Source organism: Biomphalaria glabrata, chromosome 5, assembly GCF_947242115.1.
Source record: "Biomphalaria glabrata chromosome 5, xgBioGlab47.1, whole genome shotgun sequence".
In the NCBI taxonomy this organism is placed as follows: Eukaryota; Metazoa; Mollusca; class Gastropoda; family Planorbidae; genus Biomphalaria; species Biomphalaria glabrata.
In genome coordinates this window covers 10,783,189-10,801,585 of record NC_074715.1, presented here as the reverse complement: position 1 = coordinate 10,801,585, position 18,397 = coordinate 10,783,189, and the positions used below count along the sequence as shown (strand labels likewise).

General features: G+C 37.4%; 1 protein-coding gene across 1 annotated transcript in view; it reads right to left on the bottom strand.

Moving 5' to 3' along the window:
- Positions 1-3,438: 3,438 nt before the first annotated feature.
- The window catches only part of LOC106073718 (doublesex- and mab-3-related transcription factor A2-like), a 28,842-nt gene continuing 13,883 nt past the window's right edge, over positions 3,439-18,397 (bottom strand). Inside the window, exon 2 of the mRNA XM_013234350.2 lies at positions 3,439-5,973. Within this exon, the coding sequence (XP_013089804.2) occupies positions 5,060-5,973 (914 nt within the window). The 3' untranslated portion in view covers positions 3,439-5,059. The remainder of the gene's footprint in view (positions 5,974-18,397) is intronic.

The window sequence follows — 18,397 nt, the reverse complement described above, 5'->3', positions numbered from 1 at the left end:
TGGAGGCCCTATGCGAAGTGAATGAAGTGGCTCCCAAATGAAATAGAAATATATTTTAAAAAACGCGAAAGAATAATATTACACAATTTATTTAAAACCTAAACTACTCCAACAATAACATTGGTCACAAGTTTTGCTATTTCTTCAAAAAGAAACAGTTTTGAGTACTGTGCGATGCCCACCAATCGAGGGCCCTAGGCTGCCAAGTTTGCCTATGCCTATGACCGGCCCTGTGGCCACCCTGTATTATATGCTAAATTTCACCATTTACTAAATTATTCATTTTTAAAAATACATCTATTCAAGTAAGAACTTCATAGAACCTTCAGAAACCTGGATCCAGAAACATGGACAGCTGATCTCAAAGCCGCCTCTAACGATTTTTCTCTAGAAAAATTCCTAAATTGAACAGTTGATGTATATCGCTGAGAAAAGAATTAGCAGCTCGATGGCCACACGGGGAAAACTCTAGTTTGACCGTCATAATTTCTTAAAGTAAAAAAGAAATAAATGTAAATTTGGCTATAGACATATCTAGGTCTTAGAGCCAACATGGCGTAGTCAGCCGTATTACCGTAATTATGCCATAAATGAGTATATTTAAAGTAGATTCAATTTTATTGAAGTATATATATTATATATATATATATATATATATATATATATATATATATATATATATATATATATATATATATATATATATATTATTATTTGACGCAAATCTAATATAGATTACATATAGATTATAGATCTAGAAGTAGATCTCGACTAGATCTTAAAGAGTTCTAAATCAGAACTTTAGGTTTAGTGTTAGATCTAGATGTCCATATAATAAACATACCAACAAACAATCGCAAAAGTATACTTTGCTCGCTGGCCGAATCGAAAAAAAGTTTTAGCAGCTGACGGTGTTAAAAGTTCGATATACGAATTCATCAAAGAAATTGTTTAAAAAATGTTTTTTCATCTTTGTATTCTATTTGAAGTTTAATTATGGAGGTATAATCTTTCTAAAAAAAAATTTAAAACTAATTTTAAAATGTTTTTCTTTTTTAAATTTCTGCTTTTGACCTCCTTTCCCCTTTGACTACCTTTAAACTACGAGGCAAGTGTAAACTTATAGACAAAATACAAAAAAAAAATAGATTCCGTATTAAATAATATCATCTTTTTACAATACCTCTGTTCAAGTCAGCACTTCAATGTGGAGCCTGGGTGGGTGAAACCTGGAAACGGACATCAGAAACGGCTCTAACAATTTTCCTAGAAATTTAACACTTGATGTATATCGCTGAGAAAAGAATTTCTAGCTCCTTGGCCAAACTTGGTAAACTCTAGTTTGACTGTTATAATTTTTCAAATTAAAAAAAAAAATCAAGTTAAATTTGGCTAGAGAACTAGGCCTAGATCCAGCGTCGGTTTTGAATAAACTAACGCGTTCTTGGCAGGACTGTCGCGTTCGGGAATTTTCAATTGTAAGGCATTATTGATTCCAGAGTTTCATAAACTAAAGAATAATTTTGCGCATCTTCTTTTTAAGTCTAGATCTATCATTGGAATTTTAATTGATTTGAAGTCTAGTAGAGCTATACATTCGCTCAACCAGGATTCTTTCTCAGCAGCTATTTTATTGGCTTTTGTATTTGTAGTTGTAATTTATGGTTTAGTGTTTTAAATATTATTGCTACTTTCATTCTTATTCTGCTGTCCTGAAGTGTCTCTAAAATTAGTGATTATGCTAGCTGTGTTACTTTAATCATAAGTGAATATTCTTGTGTTATAAATCTCACTGCTCAATTTCGGGTCTGTTCTAGTTTCTCTTTGTTTTATTGAATTGAGGGATCCCAAACAGACGATGCATTATTCTAATAAAGTCCTAAAGTTAAAAGTTCCCCTTTCAGACCTTGTGTTTCATAGGACAGTTGATGTAAAGGTCATCTGTTTCTGTGGTCTACGGTTAACGAGGGTGCCGTGTGGCCAGCACAACGAACAACGTCCTTTACTTTTCCCCACCTATTGTCAGGTACCCATTAGAGCCGGATAGACTCAGACGCCCGAAGATCCCAAAATTGAAAATCCCAGTCTTCACCAATTTTCGAACCATAATATCCTAAGGTTAAATAGCATTTTAGTTTTATTTTCTTGTATGAGTTGTAACAATTTCTTTTAATTAACCGTAATGTTTTGCTTGACTTTAACATGCACGACCAGGTCAACACATGGATACTGGCAGGACTTAATTCTCTTCTGTTTGAATGAACATCTGTCAATTAGAAGACAAGATAAGTTCATTTAATGTACTATTAGATCTAGAACAGTGGACCCCAAACACACGCACACACAGATACATACGAACACTTAGCTTTAAACATAAAAACATACTCATACAAACACACACACACGCACATACAGAATGTTAACGGTCAGTCGTTCATTTATAGTCATTTGTGGGAACCGTGGTCGAGAGGCTAAGTACGCTTGAACTTGGCTTGGTTGGCTACCTATGAGAAGGGCTCGAGATTCGACACCCGACTCGAGCAGAGTTGTGCTTACTGAGCGCCTGAAGGCAGCACAGAAAAACCTTCTCCCAGATACCCCCTCCACCAACTGGTTCACAAATGATATTGGACCGTAGCGCTGAGCATGAAAGTAGCGTTATAAGCATGAAAGTAGCGCTATATGAAAGCTATAATTTATTTGTTATATTAGTCCAGAACGGTTTGTACAACTAAACCGATGTAAGCGTATTATATTTGTAAGGAAGCGACTTTAAATAACTTGAATAAACATCTCAAAACTTTATTAAAAAGTAAAGTATCCCTTTCAGACCTTGCGATCCATGACATGAGGCAGATCTATTTCTATTTCTGTCGCCCACGGTTAACGAGGATGTCATGTGGCCAACACAACGACCAACTGCCGTTACTTTTCCCCAACTAATGTCAGGTACCGATTAGAGCTGGGTGGACTTAGTGGTGCCCAAATATCCCAACATTCAAAAGTCTTCACCAGGATTCTAACCCGGAACCCTCGGTTCAAAATCCGAACGTTTTACTATTCAGCCACAGGGCCAACCTATATGTACAGATTCAACTTTAGATGAGATATAGATCTAGTAGTAACAAAATGAAGTGACATTTAAAAAAAGAACTCACTTCTAAACACGTCGCTACTTTCCCACACCCCTGCTTCTCACCAAACAACCACGTGACTTCTTAACATAAATTATGACAGACCATCTCATTGTTTCATCACTCTATATACCACAAAAAAAAAAAAAAAAAACTAACACCCCTATTCTCTTAAAATATATACTACGACAAACATTCACACCATAACTCAGACACACAAACACACGCCTACCTTCGAGACAATATTAAAACAGACTCTGGAAAATGTGAATGATCAGCAACCACCAAAAACAAGGTAGATTGATGGATTTTTTGTTGTTTTATTTTGACTTAAATCTTTTGAAAACACAGAAAGAAGTACATACTTATACTGCTACTTAATTAAAAACAAAGACACACAAAAAAAACAGACTTCAAAGATCTATTTAAACTAAGCATGCGGAACCATTGGATTAAATAATCGATTTCTTGAGTTATTCAAAACTAAACCAACTCAAAGTGGCGTACCTAGGAATTTGTCATCATACGGGAAGACCCGGTGAGCTTGACCTCTTTGGGGGCCCTGCATTTTGCGTAATATTTAATGTAAAAAACATTTGGGGTCCACCTTAAGTGGGGGCCGGGGGAATTTTTAAAATTCTCCCATTCCTCCTCCGACCATAGCTTCGCCTCTGCCAACGCAGATTCATTTGGCGATAATAAATTAATACATTTAGAGTACCTATGTTTTGAGAAATTCAGAGAGGCAGGATTACAGATGTCCCTTCATTGGTATGCCTCTGTGTTTCATGTGTCTAATGTTACAGTCAAAATTAATTTTCATGGCTTTTATTTTCATACATTCATTTTGTATCTAATTAATTAGTTATGATTTAAAACATAAATACACTAAAGGTGACATCAAATTATCTATATGAAAATAAGGTATTCAAAAGTATTTATGGCATAATCTCTTATATTATAAACACAATGAAGTAATTTAAAAAAAAAAATAAGAGCACGAGCTGACAGTAAACTGACGTCATCTATATCTCAAAGAAAATAAAACGTAAATCAATCCTCGGATGGAAAACGGTTTTATCTGTGAATGATGTGGCAAAATATGTAGGTCACAGCTGGGTCTGTGTAGCCTTGTAAAGTTTTTTGTCCTGCTTTGAATCAAAAGAACTCAAACGATGGCTACTTGGTCTTGCGGTTTGCGCGCTGGACTGTCGTTAGGCCTTATGAATGATCCTGGGTTCAGACCCTGCCCACTCCTATTCCCCCATCGTCATTCCGGATGTTTGGACTAGGAAGTAAATTATCTTCAACTCTGAAGGAACATCCGAAACATGTAAAACATTTTACAAATATTTTACAAAGTCTTAGAGATTAATATTTTATGCAATGACTCCGTTAGCTCTTTTGTGAACGTAAGCAAGTGTATTAACGCTTACTGTTAAGTTATTGAGAAATGTCGTAGTGAAATATAACCAGATGTCAAGTCAGAGTTTCGTGGTTCAAACAAATCTTTATCAGAACACACAGTCAGGTCACACAGCGTCACCACGTTGTCCATAGCTTGCTGAATTCATTCGGACAAAGACAGACAAACGGTAGATAGACCTCTCTACTTCGAGACGGGTTGGGTCTACGCTAATTCAAGCGTCAAGTTTTTGAAATAAAGATAGTTCTCTTAAAGCACAGTGATTTATGTGTTAATGAAGTGTCAGGAACATCTGTGGAACAGAACTTTTCAGAATCTCTCTTTGGTATATTTTTGTTTCTTTTGAGTCGTTATTAACTCAGTATTGTTTCCACTTTTTTAACTGGCCAAGCGGAAGTAAAGTCTTTTGACCTTGTTCTTATCTAGGAATTTCGCAGCTTGACCTTGTTGCGTTAATGTTACAGGTTAAGGGAAGAAATAGAAGAGTTGGCAGCTTGTTCTAGTCGCCGATGCAGCCAGCAGTTTTCTCACTTCCTTGACTCGAGTACGACTTGGAAGGGCAGCAGGAACACCCGATGGCGTAGTGCAGAGCTTTGTTCGCCCCGCTCAGCGCCCCGTAGCCGTAAGTGGAGCTGAGGGTAAAGCTGGGCAGAAGAGGAGGGTAAGGCAACGCAAGAGCCGCCGCCGACGCCATGTTGCTGGCCCGCGAGACAGGGGCGGCGCCGTAAGTGTATCTCACCGAGTTGAGGTGCGCCGTGGGCGGCGTGCTGATGGGGGAGAAGGCTGACTTGAAGCTGGACGATCCTAGCGAAGGGGGAAGGTATGTCTGTGGGAAGAATCCGTTGCTGGTCAAACCCACCTGGCCCGCCGCCAGCGCGTTCAGAGCGACGCCCATGCCGATGCCGCTCAGAGGTGCGTGCGGTGTGGTTCCGGAGTTCGAAGGCTGAGCCTCGCTTCCAAGCAAAGTGTTGGGGTTATTGAGGACCTGCTCGATCGCCTGGACCATATCATTGTTGCAGCCTTGAAGAATAAGCTGCAAGACTCCTCTCTTCATGTGCGGGAATACCCGACACAGCATGTCAAGTGAAGATCTCTTGCTTCCGGTGTCCCGCGAGCCCAGCATCGCCTCTTCCAGCGCTAACGCTGGGCTAAACAGCTCCGGCTTTGTAGCAGCGGGAGGGGTCAGTCTGTGGTCGTTGGCCATCGACGGGGGCGTCCGGTAGGTGAAACTGGACTCACGGATGTACTTTGGAGAATATTCTCCTCCCTGAGGAGTCGGGGAGCGAGTCTGGGGTGAATCATGATCTTTAACCGAAACACTCCTCGGCGAATCGGCTCCACGCTCGGGTGATGACGTAGCTGAACTGCGAAGTTCCTCGTGATCTGTATCACGCCTGGCTCTTTTAGCAGTCACTGAGGAAACAGCAAAACAAAATATAAATATTAAAAAAATATTCATTGAAGTAATATCATATAATTGAAAACATTTTAATTAAGCTAAGACTTTCTAAGCTCTCATTGTAACTGGCACAAATTATATGTTGATATGATGACATAGAGGCACTGTAAGCAGTGATTCCTAAGTTGGGTATATTCCACTAGAACTTGATAATTTTGGTTTTCTAATACGATTACAATTTATTTTGGATTTCTTGAAAATATCTGGCTATATTTTGGTTTTCTTCTCTTTTCAGCTTTTTTTTTTTTTTAAAAACGCATTGGCACCGCGGAAGAAGAAGTACATCAAAAGATGCATTCTGGTGTGAAACTTATTAAATCACAAACACGCTCGTACCGATGTCACATTTGAACTGACCGAGTGACCAAGCCAGTTTATGAACATAACAAATTAATCGTTATAGTAGGCCTCAACACTGACCTGCGACGTCGCAACCTGTGGGCCAATAACTGGAGACCAATAACTCGTTGCAACATCGTACAGACCTGTGACGCGGTACCGAGACACTGGTCTGCATTGCCCACGGATTAGGGCGTAGCAGGTCAGTGGTTAGGCCTTCTTTGGCGATTGGTCAAATATTACAGCTTCCAGCAGAATTCGATCTACGTATGATCGAAATCGAATGTTTGGTTCACAGTCAGAGCTTAACCTTTCAACTCGTTACATGTATTGACTGACCTATGTAGCAAGTACACTAGTCACAATGTCAAAACAAGAAACAACATACACTCACACACACACACACAATCCCACGGTTATTCATGTCAGTGTGTTGAGCTTTCTGCCAGATGTCAGCTGATTAGGTTCACCATAACACTCTAACTAGTTCACTATAACCAGTTCACTCTAACCAGTCCACTCTAACCAGTCCACTCTAATTATTTCACTATAACTAGTAGGGTTTAATTTGAAAGTAAATAAAACCTAACAGAGCTCTTGTAAACATATAGGGGCCTATCTAAACACACACATACACACACACAGGTCCCCTATACACACACGTACATCTAAAACACACACACACACACACATAGATCCCTTATACACACACGCACATTTAAACACACACACATAGATCCCTAATACACACACGCACATTTAAACACACACACACACACACACACGTAGACTTAGTGTTTTACGACAAGATAAAATAATCGATTCCCTAAGCTAGAGCAAATTGTTGAAAATGTATCTGCGAAACACACACACACACACAAATATACACACACACTGACATATAGACACACAAATACAGACACACACACACACAGACTACCACACGTAATAACATGCAAGTTTCTTTCTTTCACTACGTGAGTCTCGAAACTTCTTTTTAGAAAAACAAAACAAATTAACAAAAAAAAAAAAAAAAAAAAAACAGTTCCTAAAATATTCAAAGACAGATCTGAGTAAAATAGTTATGTATTCATGATAAATAATTCTGAGCGCTTGAAGTACATGAGACATATCAGATATGCCCATCTTCTGATAGCTTCCTCCCCCCTCCCCGCCCCCATAAATTGTACAAAAAAGGGCGGGAAATGGGGGAGGGGGAGACAAATGAGCAACTAATTGTGTGTAGAACGTGCTCGCAGTCTCCCCACTGACAGACCAATTAATACAATGTTGCTGCACAATATTTCACTGCCGGATTATCGGACCTTGAATCTCGCCGAGGGACTACAAAGATAGGAGAGTGGGAAAAAGAAAAGGGGGCGATCACCTGTCTCAGAATGACACTGTGTTGACCCTAATGAAGGCTCGGCCATGTTGTATCTCTGGCATCCGCTTTCCGAGTTACACCAGCGTCGTGCCGTATCAGAGACTCATGCGGAATGGTCTTCATTCATTCAGGCTTCATATTCCGATTTTGTTATTGAAATATTTCAAGCGCGAGAAGATTTTTTTTTGTTAAAAGAATTTTTTATTTCCCCTTTTAAAATCATGATTTAATTGATAGATGTTTCAATCATGTCAGAGCTTTCGCTTCCGTGTCCATAAATTTCACATGTCGAAGCGGTCGGAAAGATTGGCAGATAAAAAAAAATCTTTATCCTTAAGATGGGACAGACATAATAGACTCTTACTTGACATTTGCGCAATGAAAAAAAAAAAAAAAAGATGTTGCTTAATACTGTATCAACTTTTTTTTCGAGTTGTTTGAGTTTTGAGTTTAGGCACATCGGCACAATTTAGGCCATGTCGTGCCCGTAATCCTTTAAGGATCACTCTTCTTTTAAATAACAAGGGCTACTATAAGTATACACTTTTGTTCGTAGTCAAAAGGTAGTATATACTTGAAAAGAGTTTAACAAGCACAGGTCAAGCAAATCAATAATTTATATCAAGCTGGGATTTAGTACATAATACAGGCTGGCCAAGATATAGGCGCTCCGGATCTATCTGTTTGAAAGTATGAAAGTAGCGCTATATAAAAGCTATATTAATTAATTTATTTATTTATGTATTTATGTATTTATTTATTTATATTCGCGCATTAAATCGAATGACTGAAAAATGTCTGGAAAAATTATGAACTTAGAAGACAAGAATGTTTATTTAATGAGTATCCGTAAATGAGTCAATCAATAATGTTCTACACAATCCGAATAATTAGAACCGGCGCTGATTAATTATTATTTTTTTTTTGGTGTTAACGATCCCAGGGGGCGCGGTGGCTGAGTGGTGCAGCGCTTGGCTTCTGATCGGGGATAACAGGTTCAAATCCTGGTGAAGACTGGGATGTTTAATTTCGGGATCTTTAGGGCGCCTCTGAGTCCACCCAGCTTTAATGCTTGACATTAGTTGGAGAAAAGTAAAGGCGGTTGGTCGCTGTGCTGGCCCCATGACACCCTCGTTAGCCGTAGGCCACAGAAACAGATGACCTTTACATCCTCTGCCTTATAGACCACAAGGTCTGAATGGAGAACTAAAAAGGAACATAAATACCACATGCTAAGACCGCATCACAAAATGCCTGTCGTTGAAAGAGATTCTAATCATGACGGAAGACTGTAGAAAGACGGCCAACAGATCATGGGTGGTGCCCCAACGGTTCGACAGACTTAGGGATAGGTGAAGGTGAAAGAATCCTACTGTTAACTCTTTCTCTCCGTAATTATTTTTGACGTTCCGATTGAATTATTCATTTTACTCATTTGTGTTTCACTAGCCTGTTATGATTAAACTTAAATAGGCTAACTTTTTTATGTAATCAGGAAATGTTATATTAAGTATATATATTAAGTATATATTAAGTATATAATAATAATATTAAAAATTCATGCTCTGCTAATATAACATCAATTAAAGTTTATAAAACCAAAATTTAATTTAATTTAATGGGGTCAAATCAACGTTGGCAGGCCTATCGTCAGTTAGGAGAGAAAGGGTTAAAACTTATCTTAGGATCGAGGTTATAAATTCTGTTTCAACTTTTATGTAGATCGAATTACTTATTTTAAATTATGCTAAAAAAAAATTATTTCAAAAATGTATCTTGAATAAATAATGAAAACATCGTGCGATTAGAGGTTTGAACAACTGATCATGTGATGTACAGTCTAACACTCTACCGACTGAGATAATGAAAGAAACACTCAAATCAACTTAGCAAAAAACCCAATTCAATATAGCAAAACCATCCGACTCACCTTGGCAAAACACCCAACTCTACAATGAAAAAAACACTCAAATCAACGTAACAAAACACCCAACTCTACAATGAAAAAACACTCAAATCAACGTAACAAAACACCCAACTCTACAATGAAAAAAACACCCAAATCAACTTAACAAAACAACCAACTCTACAATGAAAAAACACCCAAATCAACTTAACAAAACACCCAACTCTACAATGAAAAAAAAACACCCAAATCAACCTTAACGAAACACCCAACTTAACGTAGCGAAGTTCCCAGCTCAACCTTGCAACTAAGTGCCAGTCTTCTATCTTCACGGATAAAGTCACGTGATCCGGAGAAGGCACTTTTATTGTCCCCTACTAAGCTGCAGACTCCATAAAATGTGCCAGAGATTACATCGGCTTGGGCCGTGTGAATACCTTGTCTCGCTTTGTTGGCGCTAATGAATTGGGTCAAACAAAAAGCTGTTTTTTTTTTTCTACACCACGCTTGTCGCTCTAAATAATGTTTGAAAACATCGAGATGTTTCTACTTCTACCTGCGTTGTCAGCAGAATTTACCAAACTGCTTTAAATACAGGAATTTACCAAACTGCTTTAAAATCAGGAATTTACCAAACTGCTTTAAAATCAGGAACTTATCAAACTGCTTTAAAATCAGGAATTTACCAAACTGCTTCAAAATCAAGAATTTATGGAACTGCTTTAAAATCAGGAATTTACCAAACTGCTTTAAAATCAGGAATTTACCAAACTGCTTTAAAATCTGGAATTCACCAAATTGTTTTAAAATCAGGAACTTACAAAACTTCTTGAAAATCAGGAACTTACAAAACTTCTTGAAAATCAGGAACTTACAAAACTTCTTGAAAATCAGGAACTTACAAAACTTCTTGAAAATCGGACTCTCTCTTTAATATAAACAAGCAAAAGAAGAAAAAAATTCGTAAAAAACAAAAACAAAAAAGCTTTATTAATGTGTATCAATTAATTTTGATTTGTCGTGTAATTAAATTTATAATAGATCTATAACAATATTAATATAATAATAATAAATCTGTGCGATTAGAAATATTTTTTTACCAATTGTTTTTGTTTAGCATGCTTTTAGCGTTCTCAATACGCTATGATCCTATCATTTGTCTGCACCCGTTGGAAAGGTGGGGGGGGGAGGGGAGAAAGAACGGGAAATATTGGTGATCGCTTTTTAAATGTATTTAAAAAAAAAAAAGGGAAACGATCTGAATTCATACTAGTGGGCTAAAACCTTCTCAAGCATCTCAAGCCAACGCGGTAACCACTCTGCTAGCGAAGAGTCTATGAACATGGAAAATAGTATAGTTACCTATTGTTTCTATTTCATGTTTGTGCTCACTAAGCCTCACAGACAGCTTAATATAAAAGGGACTAATTCAGCATATACCACACTCAAGTCAAGTACTATATATTTCCATTATTTGAGATACAAAACAAAGTAATTTATTACCGATAGTTATATAAATAATTGGTTCATAATTTTTTTTTTATTGATTCTTGTGTTGTCAGGCAAAAGAAATAATAGTGCAAAATTTCAGTTTGATACCAGATTGAGTGTTGGGGAAATCACGTGTACAAACTATTGGTCAGACACACAGACAGACAGACAGTGAGTTGTTATAAGCTTTGTAATAAAACAAAATAGCGATGAAATAATGTGAATGCAAGATATCGGCGCCACTTATTGAAGCGTCAAAGCATTTCGTCTTTCATTGAACGGCTAATTATTATAAACTATAGATATTTATAGGGTGGCTGAGCAGTTAAGCGGTTGACATCCGAACCGGAGGTCCAGGGTTCGAATCTCGATGAAGACTTTGATTTTTATTTTTTTATTTCGGGATCTTCGAGCGCCTCTGAGTTCACCCATATCTAATGGGTACCTGACATGAGTTGGGGAAAAGTAAAGGCGGTTGGTCCTTGTGCTGGCCGTATGACACCCTCGTTTACCGTTGACCACAGAAACATATGACCTTTACATCATCTGTCCAATATAGACTGCTAGGTCTTAAAGGGGAACTATTGATAGTTATAGAATTAGATTTGTATAAGCCGTTTGGCAAGCAGCTTTCCCTTTTTAGGATGTCAATACAAGCACAGAGACTGCGAAACAACGTTATTGATTGGCTAATCTTGTTATGGAAAATTGTTAATATGGGATTGTTTTCAAACCAAGATTATAATACTAATCTGCTACTTATACATTTCCGTATTCTAAGTTCTTTATTACGACAAATTGGTTTTGTGTAACTTCTAATAGTTATTTTTTCAAAGTTTAATAGTAGCTCTTTATTCTTAAATATTTGTGAAACAAGAGAACTTATAATAAAAAGAATAGCCCAAAAAAGAGGCCTAAGGCCCAAGGATTCCTATGAATAGCGCAAATTCTGAGGTTTCCTTTAGAAAAACAAGTTATTTTTTCAGTGAAATAACCAAAATCTATGTAGAAATATCGGTACGGTTAATGAATGGAAAAACAGATATGTTGTGTGGACTTTCATAATGCAGTCTACATACTTTTAGCTATCAAATTCATCACAGATATTGCTCCTCGACAAATAGAATGTATTCTTACGGTGGCTATCAAATTCAAAGCCAACTTTCACCTACTATTGTTTATAAAAACTTACTAATATTTGATATTATTCCCTTCAAAATTTTAAATAACAAATGCTACAGCTTGATGGGAAGTTTGTTTTCTTTTAAAATGTTTCTGCTGTTCCTTCTGTAATTGAAGATTATTACTATTTACCTAAAGCCTTGGGGGCGCTGTGGTTGAGTGGCTAAGCACTTGGTTTCCGAGCTTGGGATCCTGGGTTCGAATCTTAGGACTTAAGACTGGTAATTTCGAATTTCGGGATTTCTAGTCCGCCCTTGAATCCACCCAGCTCTAATATGTACTTGACATAAGTTGGGGAAAGCTATGCAGGCCAGATGGCGCCCTGCTCGTTAAACGTAGGCCAAAGAGTCAGATGACCTTAACATCGTCTGCCCTAGAGATCGATAAGTCTGAAAGGGAAATTTTACCCCAAACCTTCCACAGGACGGAGGGAATGGTAGCGGTTCAAGGCCGGGACCATCGAAAGGGCATCTCAGAGCGCATGCCACTCGACCAGGCAGCAATCCAGTTTAAAAAAGGAAAGACTATTTTCGAGTGTTTTGAAGTGTACCAGGAGAGAACTGGGAGCCTGAATCAGTTTTTTCATCCATTTTCGTAAGTTTTCTGATTTTTCATCAGTCAGAAATGATTATCCATTTTAACTCAAGGCATAACTTGATATTTATCAATAAATAGCATTACCCACCGGCTACGCCCGTTGTTGTTGTTTTTCTTATTACACTCCGCAAATGCTCACATAGTACTTTGGCCGTACCTACTGTCAGCATTTCGACAACCTCCGTTTGGCCGGTGCATTTTAGTATATGTAGCCTACATCTAATCAAGTGTTCAAACGTATCTTAGGATCGAGGTTTTAAATTCTGTTTCAACTTGTAGATCGAATTGATAATTTTAAATTATGCAAAAACAAAAAACAATTATCGTGAAATTAAAGATTTGAACCACAGTTGTGATGTAGAGTCTAGCACTCTACCGACTGAGAAATCAGTGGAAATACCTAACAAAAACTTGAGGAAAGTATACATTTGTAATTTTTAAAATATGACGGACTACTTAGAAGTTTGGGATATAATTACAAATAAAAAATCGTTTTCGGTAAATTGAACCGCTACGGTTTTGATCGTGAAAGGAGTTTAGTTGTTATAGATTTACACAGAAATAGTAACTTATTAAATATTCGTATTTTTCGTCCATGGCTAGTGGGAGAATTAGTAATATGTCAGTAAGTCAGTAGCAGTGGCGTAGCTAGGGTATTTGACGCATCCCCCCCCCCCCACTGTGGGCCCAAATAAAAAAAAAAGAGAAAAAGAAATAAAACAGCAACAAGACATTTTTTCCCGAACCTATGAATATTCCTAGTTAAAATATGGCTAGCGGGGTCAACGTGAGGTCAGGTCTGCAGAACAACCGTTGAACGTCCAAGCCTGTTGGCGGGCTGTTAGTGTAGGTTGTGAGACAGAAAACTTAGTAGTGAATCAAGTGCTTGGAGATTGGTATTGAATAGAGCTCTACGAGTTTGTTACTTGAAGTGGATGGTTGTTGCTGAATAATGATTTGAAAGTCATCACACGCGGATTTAAAAAAAAAAAAAAATATTAAAGAAAAAATACCCCCCCCCCATTTTTTTTTAAAACACCACGTGTTTTCCGACGAGTTTTTCCGCGGCCGCCCGATGATATGTACTCTATGGGGAGGGGGGGATCTTGAATAGGTCATTGAAGCCTGGTAGAAGTCGAAAACATTTCCCGCTATTTCTACAGATACCATTGTGAAAAATGTAACTTAAGAGAATGATGATTAACAAATATGTCTTTTGTAAAATTCAAATTTTCATGGTATGTTACTCTACGAGGGTCGGGGGGGGGGCGGTGAGTTTTGTTACGATTTGTTATAAGAGGGAAGGGGGGGCGTTAAAAAAAAGCGTGATATGTGGTGATACGTAATAATTTTTTTCTCGTTAAGTTTTCGAGACTTTAGGGCGCCTTTGAGTTTAACCAGCTCTAATGGATACTTGACATTAGTGAGGAAAAGTAAAAGCATTTGGTCACATGACACACTGTCGACCACAAAAAACAGATGACCTTTAGATCGGTCTGAAAAGGGTACTTACTTTTTTTTATTTAGTTATTTCTATTTTTTCATTAGTTGCACATAGGTGTGTAATAATTTTGGAGCAATACAAATTTTACATGAATGGAAAATAATCAGAATTATTGGCTTAACAACCGCTGCCGTTTACATAGTTTTACTGCTCTTTGATATGAAGAGAGAGAGAGAGAGAGAGAGATTGGGAGAGAGAGGGGGAAGTACAAGAAGTAGAATAGGAGCATCGTTTAACTGCGATTTGATATGAGAGAGAAAGAGTGTGAGAGAAAGAGAGTGAGAGAGAGAGAGAGAGAGAGAGAGAGAGAGAGAGAGAGAGAGAGGACGAAGAAGACGCCCCTGTATTTGTAACCTCGTCATTGTCCTCGTCATGTCAACGATAGCAACCACTACTGAAGCAAGAGTTCTACCCTGAATAGGTCGCTTTGAGCATGGCGTTTAGAGGGGCGAAACGAATGGGGATGGTGGAAAGGGGAGAGAGGGGCAGTTAGGCGCTACAATGTAACAAAGTAACTGTTACCGAATCAAGTCAGCTGTGATACAAAAGAGAATCCACTCCTTTCCTTTTGTATTCTCTCTCTAAAACAACCAAGAAAAGAGACTCTATTAGTGTCCTACTGCCTGGTCACAGGCAAGCGTGAAGATGTATCCCGCTGTTAATAACAGGAACGGATGACAAGAGATTAAAGCTTCTCTGTTTCAGCAGGTTGGGAGGGGGGCTGAGAGAGGTGGAAGGGATATCACAAGATTTGGTAAGAGGAAAAAAAAATTTTACACGCAAGAAAATATATACATTTACAAGCTAAACACCCGTCCCTATGAGGGTTTAAAAAAACATCTCACTCGAATACTTGCTCAGTTGTTGGTAATTATCCGTTTTCCTCTCTTCAATTTCAGCAACCCTACATCATTTTCATCACCAAAAATAAAGCAGTTGATCTCAAACCACAAACAGATTAACGCATGATAATATATGCAAGATGTGCAAGTTATTAATCTTATAAATTACAGACGTTCCTTCTAAAAAAAAAAAAAGTAGATAATTGGGTACACTGAGTATCCATGTGTTAAGCTTATGATGCAGGGGAATGGAAAAAGACGGTGAACAGATCGTCTGTGGTGCCCCATCGATTCATCAAATTACTTAAGAAACGTTTGGAAAGGGATAGTTTGGGTTTTCAAAAACTGAATCGTAGCGCTTATAGAAGTCGATACATTTCCCTTCATTTCTATAGATGCCATGATGAAATTTGTATATACTGTGAGCCATCATTAATAAATAAGTCTTTTGTAAAATTTGAAGCATTTTGTTATGTTACTATATTAAGGGGGGTTGAATTTTGTTACGATTTGTTACAATCGGGGAGAGTGGGTGAACGTTGGTAAAAAAAAAAACGTGATTTTTTTTGTGTTACTTTAATATCCGAATGTTCCCTTATCGTTCGCCTTTATTCTCAAATGTTTATAGAACATTCAAGTGTAGCTGCACAAGCCAGTACTGGACTCAAAGAAAACAATGAATATATCAGACTGAAAGAATAGTTTCATTCAAAACAGATGACTGCGTGGTCGTGTAGTATTAAGACCAATCATCATAGAAGGCCTGCACACAGACCTGAAACGTCGTAACCTGTGGGCAACAAAGGCCAATAGCTCATTGCCGCTCCACAAGTATTTGCGAAGATAAATGTATAACTGATGAGCTGCGGCGGGTATATTATAATGAACAGTGTATATGATCATGATCTATGCAACAATAGGCAACGAACTGTCGACATTAGTGACTAAGTAACCCTTGACCCCGGCCGATGAAGTTGAGTTTATATATACTCAGAACGACAGCGAATTCAAGTCTTCATCGCACTGTTTGTTGTCCTCAGTGTTGAGTATAACAATGTTAATGTAATCAATTTTCCTGGAAAAAAATAGCAGTTGGACTTCACAGCATTCGTTCTACAATACATAAATCAAACACTTTTGTCTCCGGTGAAGCACAGATTGCGGAACATTCAATTATGACGACAGCGTCTTCAGAGATCTTTGTCACTTTGTTTTGTTGTCCTTTGTGTTGTGTATAAGATATTGATGTAGCTACAATGGAGTTGTGATATAACTACATTTATAATTAAAAGTTTCCTATGTAGAGAAATTCATTGCTATAGTACTATGGTCGCTAAACTCGTCAGCCAAAAGAACCAAATTTAAAAAAATGGAAATAATTAAAATTACGATAAAAACGTTCACTTATCTTTGTTACATATTTCCTTGTTTAACTATACTAAATGTCTTAGTTTAACTTTCTAGAGTGTATTTAGGTTAAATATGTTTTAGTTTAACTTTATTAAATATGGCTTTGTTTAACTTTGCCGGATGTCTTGGTTAACTTTCTTATATATGCTATGGTTTAACGTTGCTAAATATGTCTTAGTTTAACTTTTGCTATATAGGTCTTAGTTTAACTAACTGTTCACCAAATAAAACTATGTATCATACTTGGACCCATTTAAAGATATATTTATTATAAAAATAGAAGAAATTAAATAATATTAAAGGTATCATTAATAAGCAATAGAAAAAAGAATACTTTTTAAAACCAAAGTTTATTTGAAGGGAAATAACCGCCAATTACTACCATTTATCTGAAAATTACAGAGCTTAGCTTCCCTTCTGCTAGATAAAACAAATTGAATTACTTAGTACTAAATAATTAACTAATTGATTAATTTTTGGATTAATTCGTGTTTTGTTATTGACAATGTATAATTATGCAAATTTTCAACTTGACCCGAGAATGGAAAGTGGCAGAAAAAGACGTGTCAAGAAGTTATAAGTGGATTCAATCAATATATAGGATATCCAATAAAATAATTAATCACCAACAATAAAAAAAATAATGCATTAATGTTTTGATTGATTCGTGTCTTGTCAGGTACAATAAATAAATAGGTAAAGTCTCAACTTGATCCGAGAATGAGTGTGGGAGAAATAAAGAGTACACACTTTTTACCAGACAGACAGACAGAGTGGATATAATTTTTGGAAAAAAATCCCCAATAAGCTACAACCACGGACAGTGGGTCTGGGGATAAAAACGCATATGTACTAGTACATGCATGCTATAACGAACATTATAATGATTTGTATCGCTCATCGAATCAAAGTCAAGATCTCTGAAAGATACCCAGCACATATTTCACACACATCCCCGAATACGTTCTAAGCGAGAAAGTCCAGAGCTATTCTGGTACATGTGAGTTTTTCGACAAAAAAAAAATTAATAAAAAAAATCTAGCAAATTCAAGGAGTGGGTGAAGTAGTAGTAATAGGAATTCTGGAAGAAATTTTGCGCTGTAAAAGGCGGTTGGTCGTTGTGCTGGCTACATGACACCCCTGTTAACCGTTAGCCACAGAAACAGATGACCTCTACATCACCTGCCCTATAGATCGCAAAGTCTGAAAGAGGAAACTTTACTTTTTAATACCTATAGGCGCCCAAGTATAACATCCTTTACAGAGCTTACAAGGAAGACGGAAGTGCGCGAGGAGCAGTCCTCCATTTCTGTCTCCAGTCGGAGTTCATCTCAGAAGGACAGCCGAGGAAAACCATGAGCTTGAAAGATAGATATTAAATTATCGTATTTCAAACGAAAGCTTTCTCGGTCAATGTGGCGGTTAGCTCGTGGGTGGGCGTCCCCTCTCTCTCTTAGATATGGATGTATACATATATTTATTATTTTAGTTCAGGGAAAACAAAATATTTGCTAGCTTAACACTTCAGTGACACTATTTGAATAGTTTCAATCTGGACGTCCCTGAGAGGTTAGAGGCTAGTCTTATTTATCAAAAGATTTGTTAGTTCTTCTCCCATGCAGATGTGAACATAATAGTGGATTAGGGGCGCCGGTGAAAAGGATTTAGAGTTTTGAATGGCGAACAAACAGTGGAAGATGTATAACCGTAGCAAGATGAA